Below are 19794 nucleotides of genomic sequence, written 5' to 3'. Positions count from 1 at the left end.
TGTACCAAGAGAGATTTTCTTAAGGCTAAAAGTTGAAAAGCTAATGATACGTGCTCAAGGATGGTATGTAAATGAATGATAGCAGTGGTTTGCAGATGAATTTTGCTTAAGAAAAAGGATCCATAATGTGAGAATGAGAGAACATAAGTGATTTGAATTCGATGATGAATTCGTCACAATACTAGGTAAGCGGAAACCTGCAAGTATTGTTCAACAAGATATACAATTGCTAGAACTCGGAAAGCTAGAGTTGTATGCATCAAAAGTCACATAACATTATCCAAAACCAAGTTTTAAACATCACATGGAATTCCATTAGTCTTTGGAATCCAATAGATTCGAAAATGAAGAGTCTAAGCAAAAATAAAATAACAAACAAATTACAAATTTTCAAAAAACTAGGAATTTTCATAAATCAAATGAATTAACTATTTAAATAATAATAATAAATATCAATAAATCATCTCAATTAACTATTAATAGCTACCTTACTCTCATCTAATCCACCTATCCTCATTCAAATTGTGGACCCTATTTGTTTGAGAAATTATTTTAATCCAATAAACTATATATTTTAATAATTAATCAAATAAATATAATTGTGATTAGATTAAATTTTGACATGTTTATAGCTATTATTAATTCGTATACTATATATTTAGGGAGTGGTTTTCAATTAGGTTGAAGACTAAACATAACAAGTGGAAGTGAATATAAAGAACAAAGAAAATATTGGAGATTTATGAATCATGGGGTAACATAGAAGTGAATATAAAGAACAAAGAAAATATTGGAGAATTATGAATCATGGGGTTTGAACCTTGGTGGCCGCTTCACCAACGAAGTGTTTTAACCACAACACCACATTATCATTTTTATTATTATTTAAAATTAAAATTAAATTTGTATTATAGTTTTTTTATTTAAATATTTTAAATCTTTATTGTGATTGGCTAAAATAATTAATGAATTGGACTCCATTTATGATGCATAAATAAACTACCATGAGCAAGGACTAACAAGCAAGGATTCAACTTACTCCTATGACAACGATCCAATTAGTCAAGGTGACAACCAACTTCTAACAATTTTATCTTAAGACTTAAAGCTTGATGGCGAATTTGATCTCTTCCAAAGTTTGCAATCCTCTTTTTGATGATACTCTCCCTCCCTTCCTAGGGTGTTGCTTATCCTACATCCACTTGGTTACATAAAAATAATTAGACTTATCTTATCTTCTCATTAATCATTAATATATAAAAAATAAACATTACCAATAATAATTATGTGTCCATTTACCAATTTATTAACTCATCCACATATGAAAGTAATAAAATATCAATGATTAATCATACACAATTGCATTATTCAATATAAAGCCATCGTTGAAAAGAAGGATATAACAGACTCTTGGGTTATTTTCACAGCTGATTCAGCTGTTGTTTATTGTATAATGTTGTTCAGATATAGAAAGTTATTTGTTTTTCTTTTCCTTTTGATCCTTTTCAACTGCTATTATTTTCTTTGAAACCTCTAGATTATATATATTCACCATTTCATTTAGTCCCGTACATACTTGTAAAATTATGTTTAGGCTTTTCCGCTAATTCTTTATTGCTACGGTTTCTACGTTCTATGCACCAGAGAATAGAGAAAATACTCAACAAGATAAGTTTACAGAATAAAATTTGATTAGAAAACAGGTCACCTAACCAAATGACCTTTATTTACGCTTGATCAAATTCTTAGCGAAATGATCAGTAGTATATGAGTTATATACAGCACTCAATTATTTCTTCCATGTAATAGTCAGCTCAAATTTCTTCCCAACTGGATGAGAAATATTTGAGACCACAACAGATTTTCCATCTACAATAGCTGTCATATTTGTGTTTCTTTTGTCCTCCCCATTACCATGAGCAGAAACAGTAACGCTAGGGGCAGATTCCAATCCCAAAATTGTTATCTTGTGAAGAGTCCATCCCTTCATGATTGCAAACTTCTCCATTTGGACTTCTGATCTGAACCGAAGACTTCCCTCTTCAACATTTGCATGGAACTTCACAAAACTTGATTTTCCACTCTTCAACTTCATTTCCAAATCATACCCATTGTCCAAATATAATTCCCCATATGCTTCCATCCTACTGCCCATTGCTACCACCAGACTAAATGGGCTTTTTCTTGCTTCCCTTGTTGTCATAGCCATTTCTTGCATAGGCAATATTGTCCCTTCGTATACATGAACATTGATAGTATCTAATGGAGCTTGAAGCCTTACATGTGAGCCTCTTTCCATCTGTATAGAATGTGACAAATTAAACAGACTGTACCAGGTTCCCTTTGGAAAATAAGCATCCACAGTCCTTGCTCCTTCCTTCAGAACAGGGGAGACTAGAACCCCATTTCCCAAAAGAAACTGGGTGCTGATACCCAATGTGTTAATGTCCTGGGGAAATGTGAAAAAAAAAGGCCTCGCGATTGGAGATCCTTTGGTGTGCGCTTCATAAGATAGTGTGTATATATATGGAAGAAGGCGGTATCGCAGACCTAATGCTTTCCTTGCAGACTCTGTTACAGATTTCCATAAGTACAGCTCTCGACGAACTGTATCCTTTGCGGAATGATCTCTAGCAAAAGGATAAAATGCACCAAGTTGAATCCATCTATTGCAGAGTTCTTCCGTTGTGTTTTGTGCAAAACCACAAATATCAGCACCCACCATGGGGATTCCAAACAATCCAAAATTTAGAATTGTAGGTATCGAGTACCAGAGATCGTCCCATGTTGCACCATTATCCCGTCCAATGTGCAGCATGGACTCCAGATCCAACAAAGGTAGAACGGGTCAGTACGAAGGGTCTCTTTTTGGTTACTGTTCTCAGTGCCTTGTTGGTCATAATGACCTCTGAGAGCCCATATAGATTATGTGCATTGTATTCCAATACACCATTGTAATGTGTTGCACTGGCAGCCACAGTTTTGTTTCCCAATGGTCTGAAGATTCCGGAATTGTTGATTTTGAAAAGGGGATCGTCCCACTTTGTGACATTGGCATCATTGCACACTAGACAGCATTCTGTCTGTGCGTCTTTTCTTGGGCAATCTCCAGCTTTTGGCAAGGAACATGTAATTCCACTGCAGAAGTTGGAAGCCTCGTTCATATCAAGCCAAAGGCCATCAAATGGAACTGTGCTGTGAAACTCTGATATTTCTTTAGTCCAAAAAGGTTGAGTCTTGGGGTTCAGGAAATCTGGAAAATATACTGGGCCTGGCCATACTTGTGCAAGGTAAGGGACACCTCCTTGTTTCAGAAAAATGTCCTCTTTCATCCCTCTTTGAAAAGTCTTGTATCTTTCATCTACAGCTAATCCTGCACATGTTAAGCGAATTATATGGATGCCATTACTATGCAGCTAAATTCTATTTCATTCATATGGATACATAAATAAACATGTTACAAAACACATATTCAGAGTCTAATTATCCCCCCTGTTTCTTCCTGTCATTCCCGGATTCCCTGTTTTTTTTTTTGTGGTACAGTTAGCCCTATTTCTATTTCTTTTAACTTATCAGCTTAAAATCTAAAAATTACCCTGGATGCATTTAGTGTCGTTTCATTTATCCTATGGTATATTCCCTGTCATGATCACATCGTATCATACAATTAACAACCAAATATCAAGCACTTAGTTTCACCGGAGCATTGGGTTAGTTCATAAAAATAAAAAATAAAAAATTCAGCAGTACCTGGATCAACTATGAGAACATATTTCTGTCCATTCACGTGGATCTGTTCAATAAACTCTCTCATTTCTTTCTCAGGGAAATTCACAGGATCCAGAGTGAAATCCTTGAAGTCATCCATATAATCAATGTCAGTCCAAATAACTTCTAGAGGAAGTTTTGCTGCTGCATACCCAGCTACAACTGATTTAACGTCTGTAATGTTTTTATATCCCCACCTACATTGGTGAAAGCCTGCACAATCCAATGCAGATAATCACATTAATATGATCATGAATTCGAAGTTGCAGCTTCACAGTAAAATTAGTTCAGAAATTTCAAATATGTCCTACCACCTGTAGAAACTATACATACATTGAAGATAATGTGATTGTGCTCATTAATTTGTAGCATTAATTTCTATTGCAGCCAATAGGACAGAGGCCAAGGAAAGGTTGACATTCTATGGTCTAACCATTCACTTAGTCCAAGATCCAAGGTTTCCATCAATCTACTTAAATTTAAAACCTTCCAAATTTTCTGAATCCTCCTATTTAGGCTCTTGGCATACCACGATTTTTGTTCAAATAGATGCAGGGTTAAGTTAAAATGTAAGCATCTCCTACCCTCAGGAAATTAGATGAACTAGGTATATGTTTCTGGGTATATATATATACTTTTGCGTTGTTTTTGCTCGTTGTTCCTCTCAACCCTTGGGCTGAACTCATACCTCTTCTTTCCACTTAGGGGTATACTGAAGATCTAAAATACATTTCCAATGGATCCTCTTCTATATTCTTATGAACAAGCCCTTCTGTGATTGATTATAGGATTCATTCCACATTTTGTGTTCATTTCCCTTCACAAATATGAAGTTTCTGCTAATGTGAAATGCAAAAACTACTATTTAGAAATCTCTTTGGGATCCTTTTCACAATTTCATGCTGGCATGTCCTTTACAGGATCAGATAGGAAGCATACCAATGTTAGCAAGGAAGTATACACTCTGTAGTCAGTGTAGAGCCATGATTTTTACACATTAAGCCGATCCTCTCGCATAGATTCTTATGCTTCTCAAAATAGTTTTGAGGCACTTGAGGAGCAGGAGAAGAAATTTATGGAAATGCAAACAAAACAATATTACAAAACTAGATTCTATGCATGTTCTCTTCAAATTTCAAAAACTCTGACCTAAGGTTTCAGGGAGCAGGACTACAAATTTATGGAATGCAAACATAACCATATTACAAACCTAGATCCTATGCATCTTCTCTTGGAAATTCAAACTCTGACCTAAGGTCTCAGGGTGCAGGAGTAGAGATTATGGAAATGCAAACATAACTATATTACAAACCTCAAAATGACCCAGGTTTTAAGGTTAATGCAGTCTATCATAAACCTTCATGTCCGTGGTCCATGGTGTATAGATAAGGCCAATTCTGATTATAAAGACTTCAGATATGACGTTGATTTGATCCCACAGTTATGGATCAGCCACAAAGAGGATTGCAATCATTACGGAATCCCGATCATGTTCCGAGGTTTCTCTATTCCAGCGTAAACTTCTATGTCCACTGTGCACGATGTAGAAACAAACTGCGATTACAATGCCTTAGGCTTCACATATGAGATTAATGTGGTCCAACAGCCAGGCCCTAGTGTCAAGGAGGATACCAATAGTTTCATAAAAAGTCCTGAGGTTAATGTGTTTTACCATAAAGCTTTAAGATTGGGGACAACGATCTAGTAGTGACGCAGATTTTAATCATGATGATCCAGGTTGTGAGTTTAATATGGTTGTGATAGTGCAGGACTAGATGGAGACTACATGCAAAAGCACTAATAAAAGTTTCTGGTACTATCAGAATGATCAATGAAAACTTTTATCAAGAAAAAGTATTAGAATAAGTACCAAAAGACCAGTATGGCATTGGGGCAGGTCGACCGACAAGGCCGGTGTACTGCTGAACAACAGAGAGTGCAGAAGGGCCAGAGAAGAAATAGAAGTCCAAAATTCCCCCAATGACTCTGTATGTCAAATAATTACCCCCATATTCAACATCCATTCCATTGCTATTCAGTAAAAGAACTCCATGCGCAACACCCCCTGCTCTTACATCCATGTAAAACGGATGAGAACCATATAGATCCAGATACAAATTCAAACTCCCAATGTCTGCATTCCAAAGTGTATGATGACTTTCATTCTTGCCCAAACGAAATCCACGGCGGGTGCTCTCCCCCAATCCATACAGAGAAGAACTCGGAGGAAGAACAGTAGAAATCTCCAAGTACTGGTCCTTGAACACCATGTTCCCAAATGGGTAAGCATGGCCTAGATGTTGTGCAGTGGAATTGAACAGGACTTCTCCATTGGAACGCCTTGTAACCGCAAATCCAAATGGATTTTTGGTATATGAAAACAGCAATTCAGGTTCCTTCTTACTATTAATTCCATCAACATCATTTTTTCTGGCTACCAATTCTCTTGGGACTTCCCACCTTTCTTTATCAGCATCACTAATATAAACCCGTAAGCGATCATGTGATTCATACCTGGAAAGGCTCCAAGGCATTAACCATAACCATGCAGAGACAATATATTATATGAAATCTTTAAACGAGAGAGCTAAATAAGGATTGGAGAACTCATTAGATACATAAAAACAACAAGTTAAAGAAACAAGGACACTATAGCACAGGAAAGTTGGAAACTTCAAACAAAGACAATCGAAAAGAGCTTGGAGAAAACAGTTTAAAGCGAAGCTCCTATCAAACAATAACCCAAACAAGTAGTGACGATTGGGAATAGGAAAATCTTAAATCAAGACAGTAAAACAATGCTTTGAGGATTGATCCATTTCAAAACTAGACATCAAGAAACAACCATTTAAACAGGTTGATACAAACCAATTTGGCATAAAGGGTCATGCCATACCCACTCAATAGATTGACAAAGATGAGGGAAATCTCATTCACTGTGGAAGAGATTTGAAAACCTTGAATCAAGACATTCAAATTAAGTTTTGGAGAAATCATTTGAAAACTAGACACCTAGAAACAACTATGTAAACAAGTAGATATAATGTGATAGGGCTTACAGATCAATTTGATAGATCCCATGACCATAAAATAGATTGAAGAGGTAGAGGGAAATTCCATTATTAGAGAGAGAGCCTTTGGATGCTGTCATGACCATTCATGTCTGTATGACCTAGGTTAAATATGGCAAAGGGAAAATTGGAAGTTCACTAGAGCAAATGAGTTCTCGTTAAGGAAATTAATGTCCACCAGTGGTCAAGCATGGCCAATGGGACTGACAAACAGTATATAGCTGAAAATCATTAATGTGAAGGTCTTAGTGTATCTGTACCAAAGTAAAGTTAAAATAAAACCTAGCCAAAAGCTCTAAAAAAGTAATCCTAATATTTAATTGCAGCTGAGATGTACTCCGTTTGAGTGATGATGGTTACCTGACCAGCAATTGGAGGTTTTGGATATCTGGGCCATAAAGGGAATTGTTGGCCATTAGCTGCAATTGGGCTTTGAAGGATCTTCCATCTGCTGCTTCTGTGGCTGAATTCAATGTGTAGCCTCTTCCAAGAGCATTGCAGACCAGAGGATAAGATAAAACTAATAAGAATGCCAGAGATAACATTACGATTGTATTTTGTAGAGCCATAGAAGTTGGCATCTTGGATGGAAAATGAAATCCTAAGTTATAGTAAACAGATGGAATGGAGTACAGATGGAATGAATTACTCCATATATGAACTATCTACCACAACTTAAACTGAAGCTCATATGTAAAAGGATGATGTAAAGGTATATAAAAGAAAAAATTCAGTGTTGGGTGGATTAGGGTGATTACTCAGAAGTTACTGAGTTTAGCTTCTGATAAACATTGACCTGTGTTCAATATGCCATTCCCAAACATACTTTAATTTGGATAATTTGTTGTATACGCGTGAAGATCCAACCCAGCAGACAAAACTTTATTTGATTCTCATTTTATACGAAGCTTTTGTTGACCATGACTATTTGACAAGAGTAGCTAGTCGTTGGGGAGGTAGCATTCAGACTTCCAGTATTAGACTAAAAGTTGTTTGTATGTTTTGAGGAACATAACCTAAAGAAAGTTGTGCTGCAATTGAATTGTAACTGTAGTTATTACTTATTTTAATATTAAGATAAAAATATAGGATCATTATAGAATTTATAAGATTCGTGTTTAGGAAAGAAGTTTGATTAATTTTATTATTAAATCTACCCAATCTTAATATGTTTTAAAATCCATGTTGGTAGTGGGGGGTTGGGTATGATAATTCTGGTGATGATAAGTTTATTTTTTCTGTTTATAAGGGTTTTCATACGAGGCTCTTGTCATTTTATATGTTGTGGAGCATGGTTGTGTTCTTGGTTGGCAAAGGATTATTTGTGAATCTGATTTTCAGGTGGTGGTGACTTTGCTGAATGGACAGCGGCTAGATGATATTAGTTGGCACTTAGCTTTGGTTATTAGATAAATTCTTCCGTTGTATGGCTCCTTGGAATCTGTTACTTTTAGTCACATTCTTAGGGAGTGAAATGGAGTTGAAGATTGTTTGGCCAAATGGGCTTCTCATCAAATGCAAAGTTGAAAAATTGTGGATAAGGGACAATTACCTCCAAAATTGTCTCATGTATATTAGATCACTCAGTAGAAAATGAGAGGTTGTGTAATGCTCTTTTTCTGTTAAATGGTTGACCCTTCTTGCTTTGTATTTCTTTTTGAAAATGAATATATTTTAAAGTACAATAAATAAAAAATATGACAGAAATCATACTTCCATATCATATTTTCAAAACAATCTAAATTTAAATATAAAATCAATATCAATTTAAAATCATACTTCCATATCAGATTTGCCAAAACAATCTAAATTTACTATAAAAACTTTTTTGAAAAGATACAAATCACTATTAGACCAACACTATATATTAGTGCACTATTTAAATTTTATTAGAAAATCTAGAATCCTTGACCATTATACCATCTCTAAAATATATATTTCTTGACCGGCAGTATGATGTAATAACAAGCTTAGTTTTCAGTGTAAGTTGTCACCAATGCAATTGTGGACTTTCAACGAAGATAACATTTCCAATCAGCTGGAGCAGACGTTGCTCAATAGTAATTTGTTGACCAAAGTAAGAATATGCAGTTCATCCAAAGTGAAACCTAATGATTTTATTCTATTCTTATCAAACCACGTTTTCATTATCTAAATTAGAAAGTGTGTTCTATGTTTTTTTTTGTAAAGTAGTGTAGTATGTTGGGAAAAGATAAGCATTTTGAAAAAGATATCTCTCAAAATATTTTATATAGATTTCTTAATTTAGATATATATGTTAATAGCATATATGTTTAGAACATGTAAGAAACTAATTTAATCTTTTAATATAATTTTAGGTAAAGTAATATTTGTACATTTAGATGAATAAACATTTTGAATAGGGTTAGGTCGATTACTATTACAATTAAGTTTAAAAATTGGATTATTTTTAGAGTTAGAATTAGGATTACAAATAGATAGAATTAGGATTACAAATAGATTTAACATTCTGATTAGAATTGAGATTTTAAGATTAAGGTTAGAAATAGGGTTAGGATTAGGGATACAATTAAGATTAGAATATTGATGTTGGGAATAGGGTTATAGTAAGATTGGGGTTAGAAATATGGTTCTAAATAGGTTTAGCATTATTCTTAGAATTAGGATTACAATTAGGCTTAGATTATAGTTAGAATTATAATTAGGGTAAGAGGGTTAGGATTAGAAATAGGATTATGGTTATGAATATAATTATGGTTACAAATAGATTTAAAATTATAGTTAGAATTAAGATTATAATTAGGATTAGAATTAATGTGATATAATTAAGTAGGGTTAGGGTTAGAAATATGGTTGGGAAAAGGTTATAGTTAAGGGTAGAAAAAGTGTTAGAATTATAATTACAAATGTGCTTAGCATTATAGTTAGAATTAGGATTAGAATTGGAATCAAAATTACAATTAGAGTTAGGGCTAGGGTCAAAAATATGTTCACAAATAGGTTTACTCTTACATGCAAGTTGCAAAATATAAGATGCTAATTTAGTCTCCAACATAATTTTAAGATAAATAATACTTGTACATTTAGATAAGTGAATTTTAATGTTAGAGTTAGGTTAGGTCTGTTAATAGGATTATGTTTAGGTTTATAAATAGGGTTATGATCAATGTTAGAGTTATAGTTAGAAATTGAATTAGAGTTTAGATTATGATTAAGCTTAAGCTTAAAACATATACGTTTCTAGAATAGGGTTAGGTAGGGTAAGGGTTAGGTTAGAATTATGGTCAAAATTATGTTTAGACTTATGATTAGGGGTAGACATAGAATTTGGATTGGTTCAACAATAATTCGCCAGATGTCAAATATTTACCAATATGTTATACGACATCCATTGATGCCAAATCCAATTCATTTAGGGATTGCAGAAGACTGGTATTTTAAGAGGATTTTATTGTATAATGTCTCCATGTGGCACCAAGGTTTAAGAAAATATCTCAGTCATAGGTAGATTTTTTCTTTTCCCTCATTTATTTGCATGAATGTAATGTTGGGTTGGATGAATGTAATGACATTTTAAAAATATTGCAAGGCTTATAATGATATTTCTGACTTTAAGTATGGATATATGTAGTTTTGTTTTGGATTACTAAGTATGTTTTGTTACAATTTCTAATGATCATTGTTGTATGTGAATACATAGATCCATGTTATTTTTGTCGAGTTTGTTCTTTTCTCAAGTATTGAGACTTTGTTTCCCAATAGATAGCTAGAAATCTAAAACCATGTAGCAATCTCACACCATTAAACAAATGTAAATCAATAGTGTAGGCATAGGAGTAGTTGTGCGCAATCATGAACCCGTGATATGACTAGGGATTATTCTTAAGTGAAGACTCAATAGACATTTTTGTGTAGGTCATGCTTGCACAGTTGTATAAGTTATATAGGGGTTTTGAGGTGGAAAATTGTTTTTGATTCATTGATAATATTTGAGACCAAGACATCAAGTTGGGTTTATCAGTCATTATTCTATTATTGTTCATTTTATGTGATTTAAAGATTTGTTAAGGTGTACCCTTGGGAATACCCTCTTGAGTCCAAGATGAGCTCGAAGCATAGCAGATATAACCTGCTCTTATTGGTTGGCCTTCAACTCTCTAGAGTTTTTTGATGATCTAATTTCACTCGCATGACAAAAACTTTGGCCTTGTGAATGAGATTTGGTTCTAAGAAGTGGAGCAACGATTTTGGGACATAAAAAGGAGGATATGTGATGAAGCAAGGACATGATGTGTGAATGGAGGTTGGGATGGTAGTAGAGGAAATGCATAGGGTATCAATAGTATGAAACAAGGAATAGATTGATTGATATTAGTGTAGACACATAAATCTGTCCACTTAATTAAATGAATATTTAGTATTTATTTGATTATTTAACCATCAATCAATAATTAATATTTAATTAATTCATCTTAACCCTCTTCTCCTAGTATTAATTAAATAAATTATTCAATTTATTTGATTTAATTCACTTAACCAAATTCAGACCATTAATTAAATAAATAAATCATATTTGTTTCTTTAAATCTTCTCTCACATTTAAATAAATATTTATTTAAATCCCCCAATATCCCATCTCTCACATTTAAATAAATTAACATTTATTTAAAATCACCTTTATCCTCCACCCACTTGCATTTTCCTACAAATGCAAGTTGCACAACTATTTTAAAATAAATAAATTATTTATTTAAAATCCTATTTATCCTCACCCACTTGAAACCTTTAATGGTTTCCCTTAAAGTCTTCAAACTTAATGGCTTCCTTCCAAAGTCTTCTCAAGCCTTTAATGGTTTCCCTTAAAGTCTTCAAACTCAATGGCTTCCTTATAGAGTCTTCTTAAGCCTTTAATGGTTTCCCTTAAAGTCTTCAAACTTATTGGCTTCTTTCTAGAGTCATTTTAAGCCTTTAATGGTTTCCCTCAAAGTCTTCAAGCATTTAATGCTTTATCTTCCTTTTTCTCATGTAAATAAATTAAGATTTATTTAAATAAAATCCAAAATTCACATTCACATTTAAATAAATTAATATTTATTTAAATATCTATCCAAATGAAAATTATACCATTTAATTGAAATAAATGATTTTATTTCAATTGAAAATCCCAAAATTCATCCCACTTGCATTCTCCTACAAATCCACTTGCACGCCTAAATCCCTTATAGATTCTTCTAACTCCTTCTAATTAGCCTAATCCTATCCTAATCATTGTCACATTCCTAAATAAAAGGAAGTCGCTTCTCAAAAACCTCCAAAGTCTTCAATAACCATTAAAGGCTTTATGTCTTCAATGGTTAAACTCTAAAGTCTTCCAAACCATTAAAGGCTCTTACATAACCATTTATGGTTAACTCACCTTTTACCTTTGGTTAGAGACTTTCCTCTAACTTAACCATCCTTTTGACTCATGGGTCTCTTCAAAGCATTTATTTCTTTGACTAAGGTAACCATTTAACCCTTGCACCTTCATTTATCCCTTGGATAAAAGGACTATCCATTAACCCAACCCTAACTCAACCCCCTAGGGTAACCATCATGTCCCCTCAAGCATTTAATGTTCCTTATCTCCCCTCTCAAGCCTCCTCATGGTGACACTTGTCAACATGGGATTGGGTTGAAAGTCTCACATGGATTGAATATCTTTCAATCCTAACCCTTGTTAAGTTTGCTCAATCTTAACCCTTCGTTTCCCCATTTCTTCTATAAATAGAACCCTTCTCCTCAAGAAAAGAAGAAAGCATTAGAGTATCGTTGCTATACTGGTATTAGCATAGAGCTTTCTTATAGCATCACTATCTACACTTCCATAGAATTTGTTTATAACATCCAACCATCTTGAATCTCCATATGGCATCCATGGCTAGTGCTAAAGTTGAGAGATACACTCATTTGGGATTTGGAGAGGGGAGAAACAAGGAAGAAGAATCAAAAGGCATCATGGAAGCATCTTAGGGAGGCTCTTCTCCTTTCTTTTCTTTTGTTAAACTTCTTTCATAATTTTTGAAATCTCTTTTGATATGTTTGGAATTGTTTTTAGTTCTTTGTTTTGGTTTTATGGTTGAAACTAACTTATTAACATTGAACTTTGTTGTTGCCTTGTCCCCATTTCCATGACATCAAGTAGAATTAAGAATGTATGTTATAGCCATGGTATAGATGGTTGAGTGAGAATATGGGGTACGTTGAGTTGGATTTGAGAAGTGGTAACCAAATTATAACTAGGAATAGTGATGGGTTTCGTGGATAATGAAATTGGAGGAGGTGTGGTGTGAAGAAGTTGGACCATAACACTACTACCAAGGATTGGATCTTATGATTAAAGGTTCCCCCATGGGTTTTCAGAAAAGGGTTCAAGAGACTAATGTCTCATAATATCTCCTACGTTTGACAACTCAAAATTAGGGGGACGTTTCACACCTCAATGTATGAATTATTCAAGGATGATCCCTTTCCTTAATTATATCACTTTGGCAACCATGCCCATTTCTTGGGTTTGTTCAATAAGGCTTGGCTCGTTGAGGTAAATATTTAGGTTGTTCTACCATTGTGAATTGGGTTGGATTGATGGTTCTCCTAAATTCATTTAATAAAGATTTTAATATCCAATAATTCTTATTTAGAAAAGTAATTGGTGCTTTATTAATTTCTTAGCTTGCAAGCATGTAACAAGCATGAAGTTGGTATATATGGATGTGGTTATGATGAGGTGGTGTTTAGTTGGTGTCTCCTGATCCAAGGACAGTTATTTTGAAGTTATATGTGGACAAATAATTATATACTATCCTTTCAACTATATAGTAAGGATTTGATGATGAAGTTCATTTGATGGATTTCCTTATGGTAGGTTAAGTTCTCAAGCAAAGGAGATGTGGATACAAACTATACCTTTTGCTCAAGGAGAAATAGTTTGGATGATGGATTACTAGCTTGATATAGGCTTGTTTTTTTAGAAAGCATCACAATAGGTTCTTCTTAGGATTAAAGATCTCAATTAAGTTTTCAAGATTGGATATGTGATATTAGATGGTGTAAATGTCAATTATTATGATATGGGTAATATTTTCTGTGTTTTGGTTTGTCCTTGTTCAAAGAGAGATGATATTTGACTCAATTTATGGCATTTAAGGTGATGAATGTGACCAATTTTGTCTAGATATATTGTGAAAAGATTAATTCTTATTACTTTGGAATCAAGAGAGCTATACCTTTCCTTTATGTTGGACGCATCAGATATTTAGAGAGGGGGGTGAATTAATATCTCTTAAAACTTAAACTTTTCTACACCAACTATTAACTCATATCTTTAAACTAATAAGCACCAATGAAAGATAAAGGAATCAACACAAGTGTACAAGAGAACACTACGTATATATGGAAATCCCCATATGAAAAAAACCATGATGAGAAGAGATACTCCGGTCTATTATTAAATTCCAACCTCACAATAATAAAATAGATTTACAACTATGTTTTAGGGCTACAACCCAAGGAAGCTACAACTTACTAAAATCCACCAGACTTATATAGACTTTTTGAAGAGGTTCACTACCTCAAACCAAGACACAATGAAGAAACAACTTGAATTATAACTTCCTTTAGCTCACTACCTCCTACGCACTACCACCACTATAGCTACCTTTGGCTCACTGCCTCCAGTAGACTGAAATCAATTTTATGAATGTTGTAGCCTTTGGCTCACTACCTCCAACCTGTCGTTTATAATACACCTTTAATGTTCACACAAGAAAACACTCTCCAATGAATGATCTTCAATATATATGCTCTGCAACCTACAATAATCCTTCTCCAAGTCAGTTAGAGATGAAAAGCATGAATCATGTAATAGGTCACTCCAAAACACCTCTACAGAGCAAAAAACCCATTGTGGTCCTATCCATAAGATAAACATGAACAATAAACTCCTTGACATTCATTCCCAAGCAATCACATCAATCCAAGGATTAGCACAAATCACTCTAAGTCAACAACAAGGCAATGCATATCTCTTTACCATTCAACCTAAAAATACATCCATCAAGAGAAATTACACATTACGGTTCACATCAAGACTTAGCTCAACCCAAAAAAAATTTGCCACATCCTCCAAAAACAATGCAAACACTCAAATACATGGCACACATGAGAAACAAGGCCCTGTCAGACAAACAAACACAAATCTCCCAAAATATAAAGATGCAACCCAATAGAGATCAGAATCTAATATGTGGACCATATTAAGACATTTCAATAGCATTCAACATCATCACATACACTTCTTTAATACTATCATGCCAAATTGAGTTGGCACAAGCAAGCAAATACAAAACACTTCATTCCTAGTAATCCAAAAAACATAGTCTTGAGATAGAATGCTATCAATCATACTTGTGGTACACTTCAACACTTGAAAACAGAACTGAGACATTGCACAGACAACATAAGTATGACCACCTAACTACAGGAGCAAACACATAAATACAAGGAAATATGGAACATTCTCTAGACTATTCCAGACATATAATCAAACAGTCTACACACTGTGATTACTAGAAATATTTGCAACAACTCTAGTGTCCTATAATGAGAAGGATGTGTCATCCATATCACATTAAAGCTAATTACTAAACCACAAGTCCATATCTGTAAATGTAGAAAAATGTGAAACATTCTCACCAATGGTCTTCAGAACAACTTCCTACATACATTCTTTGAATAATTTGTAGAGGCTAGAACTACTTCATAGCATCAATTCCTTATTCAAGAGAAGCAAGAGAGATAGAACAATATTTTACAACATACCATTAGCCTCATAAGTACTTATAGTCCTCATCTTAATACTTCTAATCCTCATCTTAATATGTCATCATGATACCAAATTTTGCTGACAACAAATATACACAATACTACCTTAGTTGGCCTCAATCAAGGCATGGTATCCAACCATAAACTTTAATTTCATTATTGTACTTCAACATTGTGCGCCATCAACATACAAGTGCAAGCATCAATGACAACTCAACACACTGAGGGTTGGCATCATTGACAAGACGATATGTTGACACCATATCTACAACACTTTAGACCTAGATTTTTCTCTTTGGATTGTGTATGGGAAATGGGTCTACCAAACACAGTATAGACCCACCAAACATCTCATACAACTGCCAAAACAACGTTTGACAAATTTCAAGTGATTTTAGTTTGTGAAACTGAAGCTAAACATAACTATCAAAACTAATAATAGATTCATTGATTTAGGCATAGATTTGTCAAACTAGGGATTAAAAAATATTTGATGGTTCAAACAACTCTAATTGACTAAAAGAAAAATGTATTGTAAGGTTATAAAATTTTGACTAAATGAACTAGTTGAAAACCAAGATGGGTTTACCAAATGGCTAACGTATTCACTAATTTGGAGTTTGGTCATTTTGGACAATTTGGTTGAGATGAAACCATCAAGATATAAGATTAATTTGATGATTGATTGGATTGTTTGGAAAAAGTATTTGGCATAGATAAATCTAAAGGCACTTGGCTAGACATGTGTTGGAATTTAGGATGAGTACATTCATTGGTTTAACACATAGAAAACATGCCAAACAAGCTTACATTCCTTAAATTTATTCACATGTGTGTGACACAGTGTAGACTCAAAATAGAATTACCATTAGTACCAATACTAGGTGAAGGATAGATAAAAATATTCATGTGTCTATGAAATCACTTATGGAGGAGTGCTACAAGACTCCCCTCAATGATTTCTATATTGAAACCTAGAGGTATATCGTTAGTAGCTTTAGGGTATGATACACATCTCTTGCACCACACTAAATATGGTCGATGTCCCCAAGATTCTATTTACAAGTATACTAGGGTGATTTTGTGATCAAATCGACCGTCTACACATGCTTGAGCTAAGATGGTCTCTCCTAGACTTTTCACCACATATTGTAGATACACCAAGGGTATTGGGGCTCAACCAAACACAATGATGATCACTTCTTGATTTCCAACTTATTCTCGAGCCCCCTTTCTAAACCCTGTCAAGAGATATGGTTAAGGTTGTTCCTAGGGTTGATGAAATCCCAAACTATGTCTCCTATAGGAAAAGATATATTAGGAATTTTTATCTCCAATATTTCTCAAAGCATGCAGAGAGAGCATACACACGACTAGTGCTTGTGGTTTGACACAAAAATATTTAGATGGAATTGTAGACACCTAAATATATCTCACTAGTCATGTACTAATTATTCCTCTAGTTGATTAAATAATTCTTCAATTATTTAATCAAGTAAAGTAATTTTATTCTTCTAATTTCATATTTCCTCATCATCTTACTAATTATTCTATTTCCTATTCTATCATCATTTAATCATTTAACTATTTTCTAATGTTAATTAAATATTTATTATTTAATTAATTTTGATTAATTCCCCAATTTAAATAATCTTTATTATTTAAATAAATTAATTCTATTTTCAATTTCTATCTCTAATCATCTAATCATTCAACCCTTTTCTAAATATTAATTAAATATTTATTATTTAATTAATTGTGATTTAATCCTTTAATTTAAATAATCTTTATTATTTAATTAAATTCCATTTCTAAAATAATTAAATAGTTTCTTTAAATTATTTAATTAACTAATTAATTCTTCTAATTCCATTTCCAAATCTCCAAATTCTAATTTCATTTAATTTCAAATTCTTTTAATTTCTTCTAAATTCAAATACATGTGCATGATTTCAAAAATAAAAGTCAAGTTCTAAATATATTCAAATACTAAATTGAATTTAAAATAAATTCAATTATTTGAATAAATCTCATGCAAAGATTAAATTGAAAATCTAAGTCAAAGTGCAAGCACATGCTAAATTAATTAATTCAATCAATTAATTAATTAAATCATTTATCTCTTCAATCTCTTCCATCTTCTAGTTAGCTTTGTCATCTTCTTAATTTCCTCCAATCATTCTTTTTCTTCCTTCAGTTAGGCTTTTCTCAATCAGTTGACTCAATTAATTTATTCAATCTATTATGTTCCACCTCCAAATCAGTAGTTCAACTATCAATTTTCATGTGAGCTCACTTGAGTTCCACCTCTTGATCAATTTGTTCTACCTTTCAATCAATCTTCTCCAATAATCTATAAATTGAGCATTCAATCTCCATTTTCAATAATCGTGAACTTTGAATCTTTTTGTCACTTGCAGGTTGCCAGCGCAATATCTGAGAGCCACCATACCACAAAGAGGAGAAGAACAATGGAAGCCATGATGCACAATAGGGAGTTTTATATTGTTTAATTTCATTTTGTTTTGCATCTATTTCATTGGTTTGTATTCGAATTGCTTAGATAGTTAAGGGATTCATGATTTTCCTTATTTCCTATTTAGAAATGATGAATTTGAGCATAGCACATTTTGGTGAATCCGACGTGAAAAACAACTAGTTAACCTTCATTGTTTTCTATGTTACTTTTGCAAATTGTACGGATTTTTTCCTTTTTTACAGTTTTTGCATGGATTTCAAAGCAGATATCTTCGTCATGCATTCACAGTTTCATCATTACGCAATCGCATAGACAGGGCTACGCAATTGAATAGATAGGGTTACGCATTCATGCAGAACCCATCACGCAAACGCCCTTACAGGATTACACAATCGCCTACACAGAATCACGCAATCGCTCTGAATATTGTTGTTCTGATATTTTTGTTCTTATTTCTTTTCTGTTCTCTGATTTGTGCAATTCTACATGAAATTGGGTAAATCTGGAAATGGATTATTTTTATTGCATGTTTTTGTTATGAGAGTTTATGACATGTAAGGTACAATTCAAAATTTCAGGTGCCAGGAGGACAAATAAGCAAAGAAGACAAGCCAGGCGCCATCAACAAATTCTCAAAGCGAAAAAGAAGATACAAGATCTGGAAGACCAACTAGCCATCGACAGATACAATAGATTAGTTCTCTCATATCGGGTGAAATATGATTTGGTTAACATTGAATGGATGATGAGAGACCTTGCTAGAGCATCACAATCTATTTTGCAGGTTTCTGATCAAAATTAGCTTCAGTTTTTTTTTTTTTTGTGTTGTCTGCCTGTGGATCATGCAATCGCCTTGTTAGCATCACGCAATCAATCTGTTAGAATCACGCATTCGGCTTGTTAGGATCACACAGTCGCTTTGATAGAATCATGCAATCGCTTATGCAGGGTCACACAATCATGCAGGTATCATAACACATTCGTTTCTGTCATATTTTTTGTTAGTTGTATCTGGTTACTAATCATCTCTTTGCAGCCTATGGTGAATTTATAGATGATGTCGGATTAGCATTAGATCATAAACATTCATGCTCTCACAATTCATTTTTTGGGCTTAAAATTAACAATGGTTAAAATTGACATGCATGTATAACACTTTAGTTTGGGCTTAAAATTAACAATGGTTAAAATGGACATGCATGTGTAACACTTCAGTTTGGGCTTAAAATTAACAATGGTTAAAATGGACATGCATGTATAACACTTCAGTTCGGGCTTAAAATTGACATGCATACCTTCACATTTCGATTTGGTGTTTAAAATTGGCATGCACATGCGTATTCAACACCTTAATTTGGGCTTTAAAATGAAAGTGAATCAGGTTGCACATAGATTAACTCACATTTGATTTTCTTAAAGGAAAGAACTTTTATCGTGTTTGGGGTGGACCTACTGTTGCATTAACTACCTTTCCACCCGCCTTCGGGGTCTTGGGAGAAAGGGAGAAGGTGACAATGACGCCCAATTTTATTTTATTTCAAATAGTGAGGGGTATCTTTGACTGGGGATTTCATCACCCCACAGAGGTACTTCGAATTGGGATGCGTTGGGGATATCATCTCTCCCAGCGTA

At 33.6% G+C, this 19794-nt stretch overlaps 1 protein-coding gene across 1 annotated transcript; it reads right to left on the bottom strand.

Annotated features, from left to right (window-relative positions):
- Positions 1–1673: 1673 nt before the first annotated feature.
- LOC131041283 (alpha-xylosidase 1) lies at positions 1674–7736 on the bottom strand. The gene is given in 5 exon segments (XM_057974316.2): positions 1674–2798; positions 2800–3373; positions 3751–3981; positions 5639–6282; positions 7200–7736. Coding segments are annotated over 5 exon segments (2679 nt in total). The 5' UTR covers positions 7421–7736; the 3' UTR covers positions 1674–1789.
- Between the last annotated feature and the right edge of the window lie 12058 nt (positions 7737–19794).

Source organism: Cryptomeria japonica, chromosome 11, assembly GCF_030272615.1.
Source record: "Cryptomeria japonica chromosome 11, Sugi_1.0, whole genome shotgun sequence".
NCBI lineage: Eukaryota > Viridiplantae > Streptophyta > Pinopsida > Cupressales > Cupressaceae > Cryptomeria > Cryptomeria japonica.
This window is presented reverse-complemented; position numbering and strand designations above follow the sequence as displayed.